The 21,690-nt window shown below is 36.3% G+C and overlaps 1 protein-coding gene across 2 annotated transcripts; it reads left to right on the forward strand.

The window, feature by feature from the left end:
* Positions 1-272: 272 nt before the first annotated feature.
* wdr90 (WD repeat domain 90) lies at positions 273-21,279 on the forward strand. 2 transcript variants are annotated; one of them, XR_014029196.1, is made up of 42 exons: positions 273-520; positions 1,235-1,329; positions 1,415-1,591; positions 1,735-1,873; positions 1,989-2,159; positions 2,287-2,413; positions 3,045-3,112; positions 3,196-3,317; positions 3,400-3,615; positions 3,819-3,884; positions 4,045-4,113; positions 4,442-4,552; positions 5,049-5,194; positions 5,278-5,335; positions 5,411-5,529; positions 5,725-5,886; positions 6,080-6,210; positions 6,826-6,942; positions 7,032-7,267; positions 7,399-7,541; positions 7,917-8,047; positions 8,190-8,320; positions 9,232-9,393; positions 9,470-9,598; positions 9,677-9,807; positions 9,899-9,933; positions 12,217-12,318; positions 12,388-12,617; positions 12,751-12,853; positions 13,001-13,122; positions 13,221-13,377; positions 14,402-14,592; positions 14,682-14,850; positions 14,937-15,066; positions 15,679-15,840; positions 16,911-17,033; positions 18,582-18,762; positions 18,841-18,971; positions 20,037-20,180; positions 20,359-20,478; positions 20,615-20,699; positions 20,790-21,279. XR_014029196.1 is itself a non-coding variant. In XM_081352718.1 (42 exons), the coding sequence occupies exons 1-42, from the start codon at positions 508-510 to the stop codon at positions 20,945-20,947; spliced, it is 5,520 nt and encodes a 1,839-aa protein (XP_081208844.1). In that variant the 5' UTR covers positions 273-507; the 3' UTR covers positions 20,948-21,279. The 2 variants fall into 2 exon arrangements, 1 of the variants encoding a protein (XP_081208844.1); XM_081352718.1 differs by having other exon boundaries at positions 15,672-15,840.
* Positions 21,280-21,690: the final 411 nt, after the last annotated feature.

Consider the following 21,690-nt stretch of genomic DNA (forward strand, 5'->3'; position numbering starts at 1 on the left):
TGCGAAAAATGATAAATAAACCACAAAAAAGTATTATTTGTATTACTTTTTTGTCGTCTTTTTTTTACTTTTAGGGGAAATTTACACAATCACACACACCGCCTGATTTTTTTCTGTATATGTACATGAATGTTCCCCATTATTATTAAAATATGCTTATAAATAAGATAAAAATGTATTTTATCTGCATTGTCTTTCGGCGACTCACAGTTGTAGGCATGATGACGTTGGCCCTACGTCATGCCGTTCGAACGCGTCGCGGCGGTCTCTGCAGCGCGAGGAGGAGGAGAGCGGTTCATCAACAACACAACACACTCGCAGACCCGCGAAACCCAGTCAAAGCATGTTTAAAGTCTAAAATTATGATGAACGATGAACTACGGTGTTGTGATGGATAAAACCTTTCTGGACATGTAGGAAACGGAAGTGAATTGACCTTGTTTTTGGTAGTTTGTGAGCTACAGTTCGTTAGCTGTCAACAGGTGAATCAGATCTGTGAAGTAAACAATGTCTTCCAGAGGTAAGGTTACATGACCCATTAAATCACTTCACTGAGTATTAAGCACCTGAAATGGACCTGGACTGAGTTATTTTTTCAAAAAGACGGAAGATACTGTATATAGCACAATATACAGTACAACAGAGCGCAATATCCAACACAGAATAATACAATTTGGACTATACAGTGCACATTATATACCATACATCAGTGGTTTCAATCTTTTACATACCATGGACGCCCCAATGTAACCAAACTAAAATTTAAAAGCCAGCTATGTTTTCATATGTACATATCCAGTTTAAATTGTAAATAAATTATATTATAAATATGTGTACAATATTATTAGGAAAATATTTAGTTCATTCATTATCATAGTTCATATTTTAATATTTGTTTTTCTATTCACTGCATTACTGTACTGTTAGGGATTGGTACTTTTATTATGTATTTATTTAATTTATTATTTTAATTAATGCATTTATTTTGATAAAATGTATTTTACAATTTTAAATAATTGTAATAAACATTTTCTTTATTTATTTAAAAAAAAAATTACACTGTTTTTCCCCTAAATTTTTCACTGGACCCCCTAGCTCTCCCTTGCGGCCCCCAGTTTGAAAACTCCCGCTCACAATGCTTTTAACAATGTACACACACACATGCAGGGTGGAGTGTGTCTAAATACACGTCCAGCAGTGATGAATGATGATTGTGTCTGCATCTCTCCGTCAGCTCTGTGGCAGCAGCCGTATGTAAACGTCTTCAAACACATGAAGATAGAAGAATGGAAGAAAGTCAGCAAAGAGGGAGACGTCACCACATACATGGTAGGAGGTTTAATCCTTTCTCGTAAAACTATACTATGTATTTGCTGCTTCATGTATGTATTTATCATGCTGTATTGTTTATTAGGACAAGAAGCTGAAATGTTCGGTGTTTCGGATCCGTGGCTCCGTTCCGGCCAGTAACTACATCCTGCTTCCCAAAACCAGCAGCCAGTCTCTGGGTCTCACTGGCCAGTTCCTGTACCTGCTGTTCAGACCCAGCCCAAGCAAACACTTCATCGTGCACCTGGACGTCACTGCTGAGGTGAAGAGTGAAGTTTTATATGCATAATGATACAGACTTTCATGTGCATCTCTATGTTTTCAGCTTTAGCTTTTATTATCAATAACAAAACTGTCCTGTATATCAATATATCACTGTATATTCTTGCTTTGTTCATCATTTAGGAGGGTCAGGTGATCCGTGTGTCGTTCTCTAACATGTTCAAAGAGTTCAAGTCCACGGCGACATGGCTGCAGTTCCCTTTTCTGTGTGGAGCGGCACACTGTTCAGTGTATGAGAACACAGCCAGTACTGCTAAACAAGGTAGACATTTGTTGATTTATTATCATCTCACACATGTTGGTTTTTATTATTATGATGTTTTCTACATACAGCAAGTGCTTTTTTTTTTTACTGATTTATAACTTGTGCATTTCAGGTTTGGTGGGCCCAGCGCCGCCGAGCACAAGGTGGACGTGTTTGACGATGGACCTACGTTACGTGCTCTCGGTTTATCTGAACCGAACACACAGCCACCTCAAGAGCATCAAACTCTGTGCCAATATGTCTGTTAAAAACATCATCACCAGTGACCTGCTGTTTGACCCTGGTATATTTTGACTTTGATTGTGAATTGTAAAACATGTAATATCAGTCTTGTGAAGCGTCTTTGAGCTCTGGAATGGTGCTGTGTAAATTAAATAAATTATTATTACACTTTTTTTTCTTCTTTCTAGATCTGTCGTTCTCTGAGTTCAGGCAGTCTGGTGTGATGTTGCCAGATGGCACTGCCCCGATGCCCAGAGAAATGTGTTTCCCTGTACCCAAAGGACAGAGCTGGCACCACTTATATGATTACATTAGGTGAGTGCCACTACATTGGGAATGCACATTTCCTGTGAAATGGACACCTTTTGAATAAGCTTTTAATATTAGTTTAAGTCTCGTGCTTTTGTAATTTTTATTAGCTTTTTTATATTTCTGAAGAGCTTTGAATCATTTTTATTTTAGTTTTAGTCATTTTAATTATAAAAACTATTTATTTTTTAATAATTATTTCAATGACTGAAAATTATTTTTAATACTTTTAGTTTGAGTTAACAATAACAACACTGTTATGTATACCTGGTTGATGTAAGTCTTCCGACTACCCGGCTCTTGTGTCCTGATAAATTTATTACTACTTTTTCACTATTTAATAAGCATATTTTTCAAACACTTTTTCGCCACAACACCGCCCAAGTTCCATGTGCATATGTCTCATTTTAGTGGATTTTCAGAATAAGGTGTCTACATTTCTGATTAAAACAGAGTCCATGGGTGAGAATTGAAAATTGTGGAATCAGGCAGAATACTAATAGGACTACTTCCAAATTCTGATTGATATCAGAATATTGATGTGCATGTAAACATTGGCCAGTGATTCACATATTAATGTTATTTCATTGTTTCAGAATGTATATTGCACAAATATAACATCTTGTGTGATTGACAGATTTCCCTCAGATGGAACAAAGTTACCATTTGATTCCATACAGAAAGGATCCAACAGTGCAGCTAAAAGTGAGTCTTACGCATGTAAACACACACAATCACGCACAACAACGTACATTTGTATCTGATGAAACCGTGTGGTCACTCTGCAGAAGTCTCGACTGAAAAGAGCCCTCAAAGAGAAGAGAGTCGCATCGTAAGCCTCAGTAAACCTGTACAAGACCGAGTCTCCCTCATCCAGCAGATCACCACCCCAAAATCTGCACAAGTGTTTGTGTGTGAACTTCAGTTGACCTTCGTTCAGATGCAGCTAATGTTGACACACACAGGCCCTAATGGCTTCTTTCTCTGTGTAGAGCACTAAGCAGCGTTCACTGATCCAGAAAAAGCAACTGCCTGAGCTGATTTATACACCCTCTGAAGGCTCAGAGAGCCCGGGGTCACCAGGTCAAAGTTCACAGGCAGGTGAAGAGGTCACAGTAGTGTGTGCTGATGATGCTGGAGTACACGTATATGCCCATTGCGAGGATGACGTCTATGCCCACATGACAGACAGTGAGGAGGAAATCACAGTAAGTACTGTAGATCCAAGATCGTTGAAATCCTAACGATGACAAGCTAAGAAGACGACAACTGGGTCTGTCAATATTAAATTAAAATTGACATTCTTTTACTTATAATTAACTTGCACTTTCCTCAATGCATGTAATTGTGGACATTTGCTTTTTAAAAGCATAAATACTGTGAATGAACCAATCTGAATGTTTCTTCTCAGGTCATTAATGCAGCGTGTCCTCGACCTATCTCTCTGTCTTCTGACCAACCAGTGAAGCTGCCACAGGTTAACCATGCACAAACACACTTATTTATCCCCTGGACAACACAGACTAACAGAACATAAGTGTATACTGATGAAAGGTTTACATGATAAAGCCTGTACATATATCTTCAGCATTTTTTGTGTGCTATGGTCATGTGGAGGGTTTCTGTATACATTTCAGAAGTTGTATCCTGACCCCATTCTGAAGCTAAACAGAATTATTGGCTTCGGAGGAGCTACAATGAGATCTGTGAGTGACACACACGCAAACACATACACATACACACACACAAAACATTAGGGTGTAAATGCAGTTACCGAAGAAACATGAAAAACATCTATGACCTGAATAAATCTACTAGAACATTCTGCAATGACCTAGATAACTGAGAGTCTTCAGACGTATCCAAAATACAGTTCTTGAGTCTGTGAATGTGAAACCAAGGGACAGTGTACATTTTCCCTTGATATTTTTATGAAAATAATTTTCGTACCAAAATTATTAGAATGATTTAATCATGCATTGCTTTAATATCATGACTATCATATGGTATACTTTCATCTTGTCCCACTCTTAGGCTGTATGGAGCTCAGATGGGGAGGAAGTTGTGTATCCCTGTCATGCCATTATCATAAGCATGACTCTTTCCTCCGGACAACAGAGATTCTTCATCGGACACACAGATAAGGTCTTTCTCACTCACACACACTTAAATATTTTTTAATGATTTTACCATGGTTTAGTGGTGTTATGCATAACGTAAAGTCATATTACAATAGCAATATGATAAAAGACACCTATGATTAATATTTTTTTTATTTCTAACCTAATAAAAATTAAATTTAAAAATGTAAACAATAATTTAAATTATTTAAAATATATGTATAAATTATTCATAATAATAATACATAATATGAGTTTTTTTATTATACATGATATTATACAGTAATATTAATATATAAAAAAGTTATTATTATAATACTAAGCAATGTAGCAACTTGCCACATTAGAATGGAGTCTAAATGATTGTCACTGTTGTTGTGTGTGTTGTTTATTGTATAACATGGTTAATGTAATTCGTATTTACAATTTGTTTTACAATAACAGTGATCATTGTGCATTTAAGCTACAGTTAGGTTAGCTGGCCTTGATTTTCCTATTGATGTGTACCTTTTGTTTGTTAGGTCTCAGCTCTGGCGTTAAATGCTAGTTCTACGGTGTTGGCATCAGCTCAGACGGGCACAAATAGTCTGATTCGTCTCTGGAGCTACAGCGGAGGAGTGTGTCAAACCATCATTCCTACACACACACATGCTCTGAATCTGCTTAGGTACACCAAACACCCATGTACAACACAGTAGAATGGCAGCTGGATTTCTCAAGGCCCATCAGGTGATGTTCTTGTTGTTTTAGTTTCTCTCAGAGTGGAGGAGTGCTGTGTGGCGTAGGGAAAGACAGTCACAACAAAACTGTGAGTTTTTGCATGTGAAGAACTATACTTTTTTATTGTGAGTGTTTGTATTAATTACTTGATTTGCTTGTTTAGACGGTGATCCTTTGGAACACACGGCGTGCGGCAGAAGGAAGTGTTGTTCCAGTTTTAGCTAAAGCACACACAGACGTGGACATCCAGATGATGAAGATAGCGTTCTTTGATGATACACGGTGCGCATCCACACTTGTATTGTAATTAAACCCAATCTAAACATGTTTGAGGTTTAATGTTTAGTGGGATTTTGTTGTACAATATGGTCAATATCATTAACAGGATTACTAGCTAATGTTATTAACCTCAATTCTACCTCAGTTTTTAATAGTATTGGCAGATTATAGGTGTGTATATTGTGTTTGTTTGCGCAGCATAGTGTCGTGTGGTTTAGGTAACGTGCGACTATGGCGTGTGCGTGGTGGTTCTCTACGTTCCTGTCCTGTGAATCTTGGACAGTTTCACAGTCTGGAGTTTACTGACCTCGGATTTGAGCAGGGACACACTCAGGACCGTCCGGTGGATGAACGCACACTGTGAGTGCACAGAAAAATGTGACATCATGTCCAACAAACTATTTAAATAAGAGTAATTAATGTAGCTGTACACACCTGCAGATATTAAAGGGTTAGTTCAGCCAAAAATATACTAATACTCACCCTCTACTAACTCTTTAATTATGCTATTTGATCTTGATCTCATCCTGAAGTGTTATTGTGATTGGAGCAGGTTCGTCAGCAGTAGGAGTGGTCACATCATGGCGATCGACTATGTTGCCATGGCGATAAAAAACATCAGGAGGCTCCTCCCAGCTCAAGAAAGCCACGCCCACCAAAGAGAAAAACAGACCTTTAGCTCAGGTGAAAATTTGTGTTTTTGATTATGACTCATATCATTCCTCATTACATCTCTACCTGTTTGTTTCTTGCCTCCCCAATTTTTTCGTCAGTATGTGTAAAAAAAGCCTTAAAAACGTAATAATATTCTGTTCTGTCAAAGGGTGTCTTTTTAGACCCCTCACTATTTGATTTGATTTGATTTCGAATTTGATTCAGGGAATTCAAAACTATTCTTAATTCATCCCAGGTACAATAAAATAAAATTTAATATTTAATTCTTGTTAATTATTATTGATGCTCAGCATGAATAAAATATCAGCTACTAAACGCACAATTAGAAGGCCATTGGAGGACTGCTGCATGATTTCAGTAATATTCTGTTACATTATATTTTCTTTAAATGTTTGTTAACATAAAAAAAATTGAAACAATTTATTATTATTTGTTTAACAATTTAATAAAAAATAATCTAACTACTTTTATTTATTTGAATATATTTGTTTATTATTTATTTATTTAGTATTTGAATACTGACTGTACTATAAATATGTTTACATTTATTCATTTATTATTTGAATATGTCTGTTAATTATTTATTGTTTGAATATATTGACTCTATTATAAATGTGTTTTCAGGTGACGGTATTGCGGTGAACAGCATCAGTGTGTGTGCTGAGTTCTGTGTGACCGGTTCAGAAGATGGATTCATGCGTCTGTGGCCTCTCGACTTCTCATCAGTGTTTTTAGAGGCGGGTCGGTACTCCCCTGTCAATCACTCTCACAACCAATTACCTTGCTTATAACTAACTAATGAATTACTAAGATTTTTGGTGTGTTTGTAGAGCATGAGGGTCCCGTCAGTTTGGTGTGTGTGTCCTCGGACGGCTCGAGAGTTCTAGCGGCCACAACCGCCGGGAATCTTGGGTACCTGGATGTTGGCAGCCGTGGTTACCGTACAATGATGAGGTCACACACAGGGAGTGTTTTAGGCTTCAGTGTAGACGGAGTTAGACGTCGTGTGACCACCGTGTCCAGAGACAGTACCGTACGGGTGTGGGACATGGACAGCATGCAACAGGTCATTTATGGGAATGTTTATCATTAAAGCATACATGCTTTTGCACACTGTTGGCCGTACATAAACATGCACCAGATATGCGCTAATATTACCATGAAGTTAATATACTCGCCCTCTAATTCGTGTTTCAGCTCTATGATTTTGTCTCTGATGATGATGAAAGTCCCTGTTCAGTTGCATTCCATCCCAGCATGCCTCTCTTCACCTGTGGATCGAGCTCTGGAACCGTCAGAGTGTTTGATATTCAAACGTCGAGCTTAATCGCCCAGCACAGGTACATGCACACTCTCAAATACGCATTTGTCCTCACAAGCACTCTAGACTGTGTCATGTCTGTATCTCTACTGATGATGCAAAACTTTTATTCAGCAAGGATGCAGACGTTAAAAAGACATGTATAATGTTACAAAATGATATAAATTTTCGAATAAATGCTGTTTTTGTACTTTCTATTCATCAGTGAATCCAGAATATAAATATTAACACTCAAGACTCGAGTAATGATGCCGAAAATTCAGCTTTTCACACGTTTTTTTTCTGTATTTTTGATTAAATAAATTCAGCCTTGGTTAGCAATGAGCTTTAGAGTCTCCTTTCAAAAATTCCTCTTAAAAGTGTATATTGATTTGACTTGTGTGTGTGTTTTTAGGCAGCACATGGGATCAGTTGAGAGTGTGATATATTCTCCTGATGGTCAGTGTCTGTTTAGTGCTGGTGCTTTTGGATACTTGGTACTTTACAACTCTTCTCAAAATGACCATCATGTGGTCCGTGTTCTGGGTGAGTAAATGGTCGCTCTTTCAGCACAAATTCCCCTTCACAGCACATTCAGATGAACTACTCAGCATTCTGTATTTATTTGTAGATATAGCCAAAGGACTATGTGGAAGCAGCATTCTGAATTATTTATATTTTGGCTAAGGTAATGCGGTTGCACGTGGTGTGGGTCGTGGCCCGGAGATTTTGGCCATGAGTTCTGACAGCCGCTGTCTAGCGCTGGTCGGACCGACCGAACACATCGTCACAATCATGGAGGCACAGTCACTTAATGAGGTACATCAAAACAATAATGTTTGTCAGAGCTGAGAGTTAGTACTTGCTTGCTAGACTTGCTTGACTCATGTAAGAGCATTTGGATCACAACTTCTGATCCCATCCTACCTCTCTCACAGTTTCTGAGAAAAATAAAAATAAATCAGTAAATAACAGTGAATAAATAAATAAAAACATTTCAATCGTTATTTTTGTGGGTTTTTTTTTTCTTCCTTCATTTTATTATTTCAAACAATGATTTATGTTATTTTAGTATTTATATACTATTATATAATTTATTAATATTTTGAATTAGCTTTTTAGTCATCAATTTAATTTTAGTTTTAATATTTTTATGTGCTTTTGTCAGTTTTATTCGTAATATTTTATTTAACATGGATAGATATTTTTATTTAACATGGATTTTTTTAAAAGTTTTAATAATTGTATAACTTATTTATTTCAGTTAGTTGCCATTGCCATTTTGCAACATTCCTAATTTTTCAACAAAAACAAATTTAATCTAATATTTATATTTTATTAATTTTATTTCTGTCAACGAAAGCTATTCTGCATAACCCTTCAGTTGAGGGTCCAATTCTCACTATTAACTACTTGCTTATTAACATGCATATTACTAGGATATTGGCTGTTTATTAGTACTTTATAAAGCACATTTTAATGCCTTATTCTGAATGACCATATTCTACATCCCTAATCCTAGCCAATACCTAAACTTCACAACTACCTAACTAACTATTAATAAGCAGTAATTAGGAGTTTATTGAGGCAAAAGTCGTAGTTAATAGTTAGGTAATAGTGAGATTTGGACCCCAAACGAAAGTGTGACCCCATTCTTAATAGTTTATTAACAATTACAACACTATGACATGCTGTACGTGCTGAATAACATTTGTTTCTGTGTGTGTCAGTTACTTCGGGTTGATGTGAGCATTCTGGATGTTGAGAGCTCAACGCTGGACTCTGCCCTGAATGTGTGTTTCTCCCCCACGTCACTGTCTCACCTGCTCGTCACCACCTCAGCCAATAAGATCCTCTGGATTGACACACACACAGGACAACTTCTAAGACAGGTGAAAGACTGAAGGCTGAACACTTTCTGAGGACATTAAGTATCACATACTGGAATCATTATTAATGTAATTACAGGTGTCTGAGGTGCATAAGCATCAGTGTGTGTCTCTGGCTGTCAGCGAAGATGGCCGGTATTTGCTGACGGCCGGTCAGAACTCTCTGAAGGTGTGGGACTATGACATGCACCTGGATGTCAATTCACAGGTATGTTTGTTTGAACACTGTCTTTGATGATGCGCAGAGTACATAATGAGATCAAGAATGTGTATGTTTCTCCTTCAGGTGTTCATCGGTCACTCTGAGCCCATCAGACAGGTGAGGTTCACGCCTGATCAGATGGGCGTGGTCACCGTAGGCGACGCCCTCTTCTTCTGGGACTTCCTGGCACCCCCACAAGAGATCTCACACTGCAGGTCAGACCTGCGTTTTCCATAATACTGTACATTTTTGTAATCTCCTCTTTAGTTATTTGTTAGTAACTAGGACTTTCTCTCTTCCAACCAGGTCTCTAGCTATAGAAGTCTCCCCTCATAAATCAGGTACGATAAGCTAAATATTAACTTTGTCTCTTATTGTTATTGGAAGATTATGAATTTTTAGGTCAATCTTACAAATCACCTGAAAACAAATGAATAAAAATAAATGATAATTTGCATGAAGAAAATAAAGCCTGTTTATATGACCTTCAAAAATTATTTTGCATTTTAACAATTAAGCACATTTAAATTTTTCTTTACTGTTTTGTTTTTGTTCATTTTATCCTGTAATTGATCCTGAAGCATTTATTTTTAACATTCTTGAAGTACCATTTTTTCTTTGCAATTTTACTAAAAAATGTTAATAGATTATATTTACTGTAATTTTAATTATTTCAATATGTTTAGACAGATTTAGGTATAAATACAGTACCAGTCAAAAGTTTGGAAACATTACTATTTTTAATGTTTTTGAAAGAAGTCTCTTATGCTCATCAAGCCTGCAGTAAAAAAAAACAGTAATATTATGAAATATTATTACAATTTAAAATAATGGTTCTCTTTTTTAATATACTTTAAAATGTAATTTATTTTTGTGATGCAAAGCTGAATTTTCATCAGCAAGTACTCCAGTCTTTGGTGTCTTATGATCCTTCAGAAATCATTCTAATATGATGATTTATGATCAATGTTGGAAACAGTTGTGCTGCTTAATATTTTTTTATAACCTGAGATACTTTTTTCAGGATTATTTGATGAATAAAAAGTTAAAAAGAACTATTTATTTAGAATAGAAATCTTTTGTAACAATATACACTACCGTTCAAAAGTTTGGGAACAATAACTATTTTTTTTTTTAAGAAATTAGTACTTTAATTCAACAAGGATGCATTAAATTGATAAAAGGTGATGGTAACGATTTATATTGTTAGAAATGTTTTTATTTTGAATAAATGCTGTTTTTATGAATAAATGCTGTTAAAGTTTTACTCATCAATGAATCCTGAAAAAAAGTATTCCAAAAAAAATATATTAAACAGCACAACTGTTTCCATCATTGATAATAACTGAGTATCAAATCATCATATTAGAATGATTTCTGAAGGATCATAAGACACCAAAGACTGGAGTACTTGCTGATGAAAATTCAGTTTTGCATCACAAAAATAAATTACATTTTAAAATATATTGAAAAAGAGAACCATTATTTTAAATTGTAATAATATTTCATAATATTACTGTTTTTTTTTTTGTTTTTTTTTAACTGCAGGCTTGATGAGTATAAGAGACTTCTTTCAAAAACATTAAAAATAGTAATGTTTCCAAACTTTTGACTGGTACTGTATATATGAAGACTTCAGATGCAAAATCTGCTAAATGCCACCTCCGTCAAAAATTAGATGGTGATATTGAGCGAATGCTCTCCGCATGTAGTATATACGTTCATCAAATACTTTCGCTTCAAACTCGCTAAATCCCAGCCTCAGGCCATTCATAAATACCGGTTCGTTGGCAGAAACTTCTAAACGGCACTTCCTTTTTTCCAGCAAAAGCCTTCAATTGTTGAGCTGCAAGTTTTTATCCCGTTTAAAGAGATTTTTAAGCACTAATCGATGGAGGAGTATGATGAAATGGATGAACCTGTGGTAGTTTCAGTCACTGGCAAAAGCCTGTGTCGTCAACCTCATAATTCTGCCCGCTAAGACTAAAGAAAATTGTTACAGTGGCAATGACAGGATTTCGCGAGTAGCATGTAAACACAACAAGTCTTTAACCAAAAACCTATAAATAATGTTGCCAGAAGAGTAAAAGAGCAGAAGAAGGGCCCTACGAGCGAGATGCTAGAGATGTAGGAACTCTCCAAGCATGTATACACAGTTTCAGGTCAAAAACATCTATTCTAAGACTCAGCTTTAGTCTCTTGGTTTCAACTATGCAGAAATGAGGCAAAGCGTTGTGGTTTCACCACCTCAGCAGCAGAAAGAGCCAAAAAAATTCAGCATGTCTAACCCTATGCAAATACAGCTGTACATTAATTCTGAGAAATGTAATATTAGACATTTAACACACTTTGCAGAAGATAGAAATTGAGAATAGAGAAGCAGCCACAAAATATAAACATGTACATTTTCAGAGTTGAGGTGAACTAAATGTCTGGTCTGAATAGAACATGTAAATATGAGTATATGATATTAAAATATACAATAGACAAAAAGTATAAATGGATTAATGCAAGAATAATATGTTTGAAAGACTCAACCATAAAAGAATAACCATAAGCATAAATTATTTTCTAATACATCATACACCATGTATGATGATCCTTAATGAGCTCCTCTTGTTCAGCTCACAGTTGGGTGGAGCTAAATGGAGCTGAGCTGTCCAATGAGAGTCCTCGAGAGGCATTATTTCAGCCGTCTTCACCGCCTGCTGTGAAGGACAGGGAAGGTATGTGTTCATGAGCATTTGAACCTCATTCATGTGTCAGTGTTTTATCTCAGACACTTTCTCCTCTAGGTTTCCTGTGCGATTCTGCTGAACTTCACCTCAGTCCCACAACAGGACACACACACTCCCCTAAACACACCTCCTTCCTGAGAGTGACCGAATGGGTGACGAATGAGGACACGCCCACTATCCCAGCCAACCAATCAAGGATGGAGAAAATTCGAGATGGTCACACGGCAATCCGTCCAGACTGTTATAAACACTTCACTCCACGCTTTAAGACTCCTGTGCTAGATCAGGTGTATATTTTTTGATCAATTATTCATTAATATGTTGTGAATTGTGCATTATTAACATTCAAACCAGAACACAATTCAAACTCTTTTGTATACTGTGTCTTTCTCTTCTCCACAACAATCATTCACTTTTTAGACCGTAGTAGCTCCGCCCTCAGGACAGGCGGGCCTGAGTCTAAAGGCTGTGATTGGCTATAATGGCAATGGACGTAATAATATGGTCTGGAATCCAGACACGGGTAAATACCATCTAAGTATAAACTCTTTCATGATGTCTATCACATAAAATGCATGTGCACGTTTTGTGGTGATGCTTGTGTGTCCTTTCTCAGCATGTATGTGTACACAACTGTTATTTAGCTACATCATCTTGTGTGTGTTTGCAGGTTTATTTGTGTACTCCTGTGGGTGTGTCGTCGTCGTTGAGGATCTTCACACAGGCTCACAGAGACAGTGGTTCGGTCACACAGAGGAGATCTCAACGCTTGCTGTTACCCATGATGCACAGGTACCACACAGGCATGACCCGTTGGTGATGCTTTACTAATGATTGTTAGCAAACATTAGGAGCCTCAGAGTGAAACCTCCGTCTAATTTGCTCGGCAGACGGTTGCATCTGCATCAGGGGGCGGAGCTTCACACAGCAGCCTCATTTGCATATGGAACGTTTCAGACGGTTCCTGTAGACACCGCCTCTCCTATCACAAGGGGGCAGTGCAGAGCCTTACGTTTTCCAGGGATGACATGTACCTCCTCTCAGTGGGTCAGTGTTTAATATTTTTCATTATGGGGTCATGTTTTTCCCACTCAGCACATGTGCTCCTAATTTGAAAAATGTAGAAGTGCATAAAGAACTTTAGGGGTGCAAAGAAAAATTATGATTTAATTTGTTTTTCCATACTGAAGGGACACAAGGAGACATTTACAAGCAAAATTATTTAATTTATTTGAATACAAAAAGTACACTTGTTTGCTTCAAACTTTTAATTTAATATTTATGGAATTGTGTGGGTTTAAAATATTTAATTAAATGCCAGATACAGTTTATTGTGTAGCTTAAAAAGCAAGAATAACCAGAAAAAAATATTATTGCATAAAATATGCATTCTTATATGCACCATCTAAAACATATTATAGTATAAACATTGTCTAAAATCTTAAGCAATCTGTGCTATTCATTGATTGCGAACTGTGAACTGCAGCACTTACATTTATTTAATGAAATCATAGCATTTCTGTTTTCCGACCCCAAATTTAAGACCTCTTAAAATTATAATAAAGACTTCTGTTAAACCATTCAAGATGTTTAAGTCTTTTTAATTTTGGAAAGAAAAAAAATCTGAACGGATGACTTTCTAGTAAGGACCCAGGGGACCTACTTTTTACTCACACACATGCTTCTAAATATATTTGACTGTTTTCACACATCTATTTTTAGTAAGTGAAATGCTCGCACTGTTGAGCCCTGTTAAATACATTATGCATTAATGCACTTACATTGGAAGTCTTTAGTAACAGTCGACAGCATATTATACACTGGGACAAAACAAATCCTGCTTACTGTAGTTACGTTATTTATTTAGAACATTAAAATTAAGATAAATTGTAAATTAATTCGAAAGGAATTTTAGAAAGGAAAAACATGTCTAAAAAGTTTCAAATAAAACGAAAATCTAGAACCACATTTTATTCCTTGCAAACCAATTGAGTTTCTTCAGTACAGACAGATTATAAATCTTGTCTTTATGATGAATCATTTGTAATTATGTTTTTTAATATGCTTTTAGGTGATTTTTCGGAGCCGTTGGTGGCGCTGTGGAGCACTCGATCATTTGAGCTGCTCTGTACAGTTCAGACATCCGTCCCGCTGCATGATGCTTCTTTCTGCCCGTTTACTGCTAATGAGCTGACGCTCGTCGGCAGCAGTGCTGTTGTTTTTACACACATTAAAACACGTGATAACGGCACTGAGCTTCAGGTATGTACTGGCACTGTATGCATGAAAAGAATCCTTTTGCATACACCATTGCAAGAGTAAGTTGGTAAAAATCTTTCCTCCTCCTGAAGGTGCAGAAAGTTGGCTTACCGGATTCAGTAGGGCAGGCAGAGGTGACATCACTGTGCTATAACACACACCATATCTTGTACACTGGCACAAACAGCGGCCACGTGTGTGTGTGGGACTGTAACACACAGCGCTGCTTTGTGACCTGGGAAGCAGATGGTGGAGAGATAGGTGTGTGTGAGGAATGTTGATCGCATTTGGGTTGTTGGGAAACGGGAAGTGATCATAAATAAGTGTTTTTGTGTGCATTTGTGTAGGTGTGGTAGTTTGTCGTGGGAATAAGCTGGTCACAGGGAGTAACACCAAAACATTGAGACTCTGGTCTGTAGCTTCAGTCCAGAAACTCAGTAACCCAAATAACAAGAGCAGCGCAGGACGGGATGATGGGTAAACATGCAAACACTCACTTTATCTCCTTCAACAATGCTTTAGGTTCTCTCTGTAGATACACACTTCTGTTTGGTTTGGGGTCGGTAAGATTTAAAGAATAATAATAATAATGGTTTTAAATTAAGATTCATCAAGGCTGCGTTTATTTGGTAAAAAAGAGCAATATTGTGAAATATTATTACAAGTTAAAATAACTGTTAATGTTATGTTAAAATGTAATGTAAAACTATTCATTTATTTAAAATTAATTTTACTGACCCCAAATATTTAAATGGTAATTTATTTTACACATAGAAACCCTTTCCACCTTTGTAGAAACAAATGTAAATGTAATTGTGAGGTGAACAATTACAAAAAGTCACATTGTGTGAAAGTCACAATTGTGAGATTTAATATCTCAATCATGAGAAATAAAGTTGCAATGCAAAAATTCATTCAAAAATAAAAAAAAGTCAAAATAGTGTTACATTGTGAAATGTAGTCATGATGATTATGAGAAATACATTTTGTTAGATATTTTGTACTAATCACCATAGAAAAAATGTCACTTTCACTTTTTTAAAAATAATTATAAAGAGCTTTATTTGTTCTGAACCCGGAAGAGCTCAGGTGCAGCTGGAACAAGAGCTGCTGCTGGATGGGACAGTGGTCAGTGCAGCGTTTGATGATGCCATGGACATGGGGATCGTGGGAACGACAGCGGGAACCCTGTGGTATATCAACTGGGCCGACAGCACCAGTATACGTCTGATCAGCGGACATAAGAGCAAGGTACATTTTATCCCTGCCAATCTGATTAGATCTACTTTTAGCTGTTAAGGCGAGACACGGCAGGCAAAAACATTGTTGTTTTTACTGGTCAATTTTGAGATTTTGGGATGTTTGTCTTCAGTAACATGTCTTCTTTCAGACTTGTGGTGAAAAAAAGTCTGAAATACACATTTAGGTCTTTATTTTATTACACTTTGTCTGTTTGCGTCTGTAGATTTCTCAAAAATTCAACAAAAGTTTGCGTTCTTAATCAACATGCTGCTCCGCGTTCGCTGCCGGCACCCTGTCATCACACACACACCATTAGGAAGCTCTCTCTCTCCTGTACAATCCTGTCGGATCCAAATATGGTCATTTTTATCAGCAACCAATCATGAAAGTAAAAGGGCTGAATGCGCAATCTCATTGGCTGTTATAAATCTTTAAAGCCCCTTTTCTCAAAATGACTTTTCTCTCATTCTCCAAGTCCGAAATCTCCACTTCAGTAGCACCTATATACACCAAACTTTCCAGTCTTGTACCTAGTTATATTATGAAGACATTTCCAGAGGGATTTGTAAATATATTATTCCTAGCCTGATTTATATAATAAATAAATGGAATTTTTATTCCAAAAAACATGGCGAAAATAATTTTTTTAAGGCTATTGACAGTATTTTCTGATTTACAGGATAACTAAGTAGATATCCATAAATGCCTCTGTTATTTTTTTCCCATCTAATATGTGAACACAATAAAAAAAAAAAAATTTAACCTGGCTTTATCCAATACTCAGATTTTGTTTTTTTTATATATAAATATGCAAATTAGCGCATATTTAATTAGATATTGCCTAATTTGCACATTTAAACATTCAATTACAGAAAACATGCAATACATTTTTTTCTCATCTTAATGTAGGTAATCAACTGCGAAAGTTTAATGGTGATATCTGCTAGTTACAATTTTTACCCTATTCACCTGTAGTGTCTCGCCTTAGGTTCATCCATAGCAAAACCTTCCAGAAACAGAAAGTTGAAATGAATCCGAATCGTTTCTAAAAGCAGCTACTTCTCCTCAAACTCCCCCAGGTGAACGGAGTGGTTTGTAGTCCAGATGAGAAGCATTTCGTCACGTGTGGGCAGGACGGCAGTGTGAGAGTGTGGGCGCTGCAGAGCCACGAGCTGCTGGTGCAGTTTCAGGTGCTGAACCAGGTGAGGATAAACACACTAGCCGCGTTTCCACTACCCTTCAAATTGCGCATTGAAAATACGCCCAACGGAAACACGTCAACTTCGCAAAAACTCCCATTTATCGCAAACAGGTTTTTACGCTCGCATGAGGAGGTTTTTCAGGCAATTCGGAAAAGAAATATTTTGCAAAACTGCAAAGGAAACAGGTCACCTGACGTAGACGACGCGGTGTGTTTGGACAGAATACGAGACAGAGTTCTTTATTAAATTCATAAAAGACAGAAGAATTAGAGGAATGCTGGATTCTAAACCTCAAAGAAATGCCACGATCAAGACCTCGAAGCAGAAATGAGTGAGAAACACCCAGAAACACCTCATATGTGCCGCTCTTAAGTATAAGAGTCTTTCCTTGCCATTAATGAGTGGATAACACACATACGCCTCCTTTGATTAATAATAATGGCCAGTGCGGTGGCGTAGATACATAAACCTACCAACGTCCGTTGCTATGATTTTTGGAATGACTTATCGCGAGAAGTCGCATAACATCGTTTAATGGGAACACCATATTCGCAATAGTTTTTTGTCAACATTTAGAAAAAATCGCAAGAGTTTTGTGCAAATCTATAATGGAAACACTCCTGCTGACTGATGCTATATGTGTGCAGGACGACACATTATAAAATGAATTCACAAAACACTGATGAACTCCACGTTAGATGCCTTGTGTCTGGGATGACAACAGTTCTTCATAGTAGCCAATCATCATTCTTTTTTTTATGCCAACCTAGATTTTTTAAACGCTTTCCTACTTACTTTTGTGCATGACTTCCTGCTGAATAATGTATCACCATAAAACAAGATTTTAATTCAAATTTTATTCAGATTTTGGTGTTTCCATCCAGCGTTTTTTATTGCGATAATCCAACATTTGCATAAGTCGTGTCGTAACCTTCTACTTTGATGTATAGTACTGTTCGAAAGGTTGGGGTCAGTACAAAAACAAATTATACTTTTATTCAGCAAGGATGCATTTAATTGATCAAAAGTGTCAGTAAAGGCATTTATAATGTTACAAAAGATTTCTATTTAAAAAAAATGCTGTTCTTCTATTCATCAAAGAATCCTGAAAAAATGTTTCATGATTTCTAGAAAAATATAAAGCAGCAAAACGTTTTTTTCTCAAGAAACAAAGAAATGTTTCTTGAGCAGCAAATCATCATATCAGACTGATTTCTGAAGGATCATGTGACACTGAAGACTGGAGTAATGATGCTGAAAATACAGCTTTGATCACAGGATATAAATTACAACTTATTAAATATTCAGGTAGAAAACAGTTATTTTAAATTGTAATATTATCTCACTTTATTACTGATTTTACTGTATTTTTGATCAAATAAATGTAGCCTTGGTGAGCAGAAGAGACTTCTTTTCTAAATTTTAACCGGTAGTGAAACACTGCCAATGATCTTTCTCTTATCTCCTGTCAAACTCAAGTTCTCTGCTTTTTCATTGCAGTTATTGTTTAATTGTGTGTTTGAATGTGGTGATTTCTCTGTATTGCAGAGCTGTGAGTGTGTGTGTTGGACTCCACTGAGGGGGGTGTATGAGCCGAGCGGCCACACGTGTGTTGCGGGCGGTTACAGTGATGGTACTGTGAGGATCTTCTCTCTGGACTCGGCCGAAATGGTGCTGAAACTACAACCTCAGCCTGTGTCTGTGTGTGCGTTGCAGTACTCGCACTACGGTGAGAGAGAGAGTGTGTGTGAGACTCGGTGTCCTGTGTCTGGTCGTGTTTATGTTCACTATATGCATGTGTGTGTAGGTCATGTGCTGTTGTCCGCTGGTCGTGATGGTCTCATTACCGTCAGCAGTCCTGCCACTGGAGTCACTGTACGCACCATCAGTGACCACAAGGGGGCGCACATCACTACAGTGCAGTGCACCAGCAAACAGGTTTGTGCGTGTATGCGTGTTTTGCAAGGCAAATCACTCAACATTATGGAATTGTGGGCCATACCCAAAAGGTATTTGAGGACTTAAGTCACGCAAAAAAAGAAATGCATGAATTTTATTCAAAGACATTAAGACCTCAAACGTGAAGAAGAAAAGTGAACATTAGCGAAGAGAAAAGATCCTGCAGCATTTGAGACACAGAGATACATATATATCCAATGACATTGTTACAATCAAGTGTCACTTAAGTGTCCAAATACTTAAGGGTCATTGAATGAACTGCTGAGTAGAGCTGCAATCAGAATTAAACCGAAATCACATTGTCTAATAATTGCAAAGACTGTGATTTAATCAAATAAATATATGCTCACAATGGTTTAACGTTTGAAAAGGAAGAAATGAAAACAGCCATAAATATGAGTATTGTACTGAAAAATAAAAAAATAATTATATTATTATTATAGTATTATTTTTAAATACTAGTTTGTTTTTTTTTACTGTGAAATACTACAATAGTAAAATGTCTTGTTTAATATTTTCTGAATAAAAAGAATGTTATTTATTTGTTATTTATTTATGTCAATGTTAATTATTGTTATTGTAATAATAATAATAATATTTATTATTATAACAACAATAACAATAATTTCTTATTATTTTTATAATTATTTTTATTTAAAAAATAAACTCTACTATAATATAAATAATATTAATATATAATAATAATAATAATACATATTTGTTTTTAGTTATTTTTATTTAGTATTTTTAGTATTTATTTTTATTTTAGTATTATTATTGATACTATAATAATTATTATTATAGTCATATTAATATATAATCACATTTTTGGGCTAAATTGTGCAGCCCTACAAATAAGCCCAGCAATTTTGTAGCTTTTTTAAAATCACATTTTATATTGCAATCACAATTTTTATCAGAAAAATCACAATTGTATTTTTTACCCAAATCGTGCAGCTCTACTTATGAGTGATTTAATATGTGTGTGTGTGTGTGTGTGTGTGTGTGTGTGTGTGTGTGTGTGCTGATATAAATGTCTTCTAGTATAAGGAGTTTGGTCTGGAAGGAAATGAGCTCTGGTTGGCCGTGAGCTCAGACAGGCGTGTCAGCATCTGGGCTGCTGATTGGACGAAGGATAAATGCGAGCTGCTTGATTGGCTGACCTTCCCAGCACCCGTCCCACCAGAGGTGATTGACACACTGAATATTCATGAGCATTAAGCCAATAAATATGCCCTGACCTTGCTCATATATTATGTACAGTTACACTTTGTCTTATTGAGCTGCTCTGATCATTCAAAGGTTACTAATGTAGTTGAAAAGTCTTAAGAAGTAACGTTTGGCCCAACTTTGTCTTTTAAATCAGGATGTACTTGCAGTACCTCCCAGTCTGGCAGCGTTCAGCCCCAGTGAGAGAGGAGTGGTGGTTTACACCGGCTACGCTGTGGAAAAAGAGATCATCTTTTACTGTCTTTACAAAAAACAGGTTCTCACACACACACTAATGGACTGATGAACACATGACCGTACACCTCAGTTGTCTCTCCACACAGTTGCATTGGCCAATTGAAGTCATCCTGAGAGATTGTGAGATAATGATGCGGTGGTGTTTTGTTTTCTAGGTTTTGAGGACGATCTCTCTGGCCGACTGGGCTCTGAGTCTCAGTCTGTGTTCGACTGGAAGGCTGCTCGCTGTTGGATCAAACCGTCAGTGTGCCCGTGCCGTTTAACTCACCACATAAAAGCAAAGTCTTTGAGAGTCATACAGTCATCTAACAGCGATGCCTTGTGTTTCAGAGCGCGTCCTGAAGCTGATCCATTCCTCCAGCGGCCGCTTTCAGGATTTCCCGTCTCACAGTGACTCGGTTCACGTGTGCAGCTTCAGCTGGTCTGGGTCTCAGCTCTTCACTGCTGCTCATAATGAGCTCCTACTGTGGGCTGTACACAGCTTATAATGTCAGGAGAACACTAATGCCACTGCTCATCCACAGGGTTTAAGAGTTCGGATTGCAGTAGTTTCTCCGATTTCAGATGTTACACTTTTTGTTCAGTAGAAATGTTGCATTGCAGAGCAAACATTGCAGTTTCGTATCCAGTTAGCATGAGTTGAACTTTTATTAATTAGCAGTTTTTGTAGTCTTTTAATTTATTTTTTATATTTTTTTGAATATTTCAAAAAACTTTGTACTTTAATAATACTTTTTACTCTGTTTAAAATGATTTTGATAGTAAGAAATACTCTGAAATTGTCATGCACTTTAATAAATAAAATTCATTAATAAATCTGAAGTGCTCGTGTCTGCATTAAATAAAGCCATTGACACACAGTTACAGTAAAACAACCTTATTTTTACACTGAAAAAATAACTTTCATTAATATGTCCTTAACAAACATTATATAATGCAACACAGACATTTGGCTCATGTAAATTCAAATAAGAATATAATAGAGATTGTTTTATATATATATATATGTTTGTTTGTTTTTTGAAAAAATATTTTATATAAAATATTAGTTTTTAATATAATGCAGTATTATATGAATGTTTTAATGGAATTAAGTATTTTCCCATAAATTACTACCAATATATCCAAGATATTATTTAATCTAATTAATATTAAATGATTAATTCAGCCAGAATCAACAAAGCTAAATTAATATAATATAATTAAATAAGATTATAAGGCATAACTGATT

Source organism: Scardinius erythrophthalmus, assembly GCF_964197995.2.
Source record: "Scardinius erythrophthalmus genome assembly, chromosome: 22".
NCBI classification, from domain to species: domain Eukaryota; kingdom Metazoa; phylum Chordata; class Actinopteri; order Cypriniformes; family Leuciscidae; genus Scardinius; species Scardinius erythrophthalmus.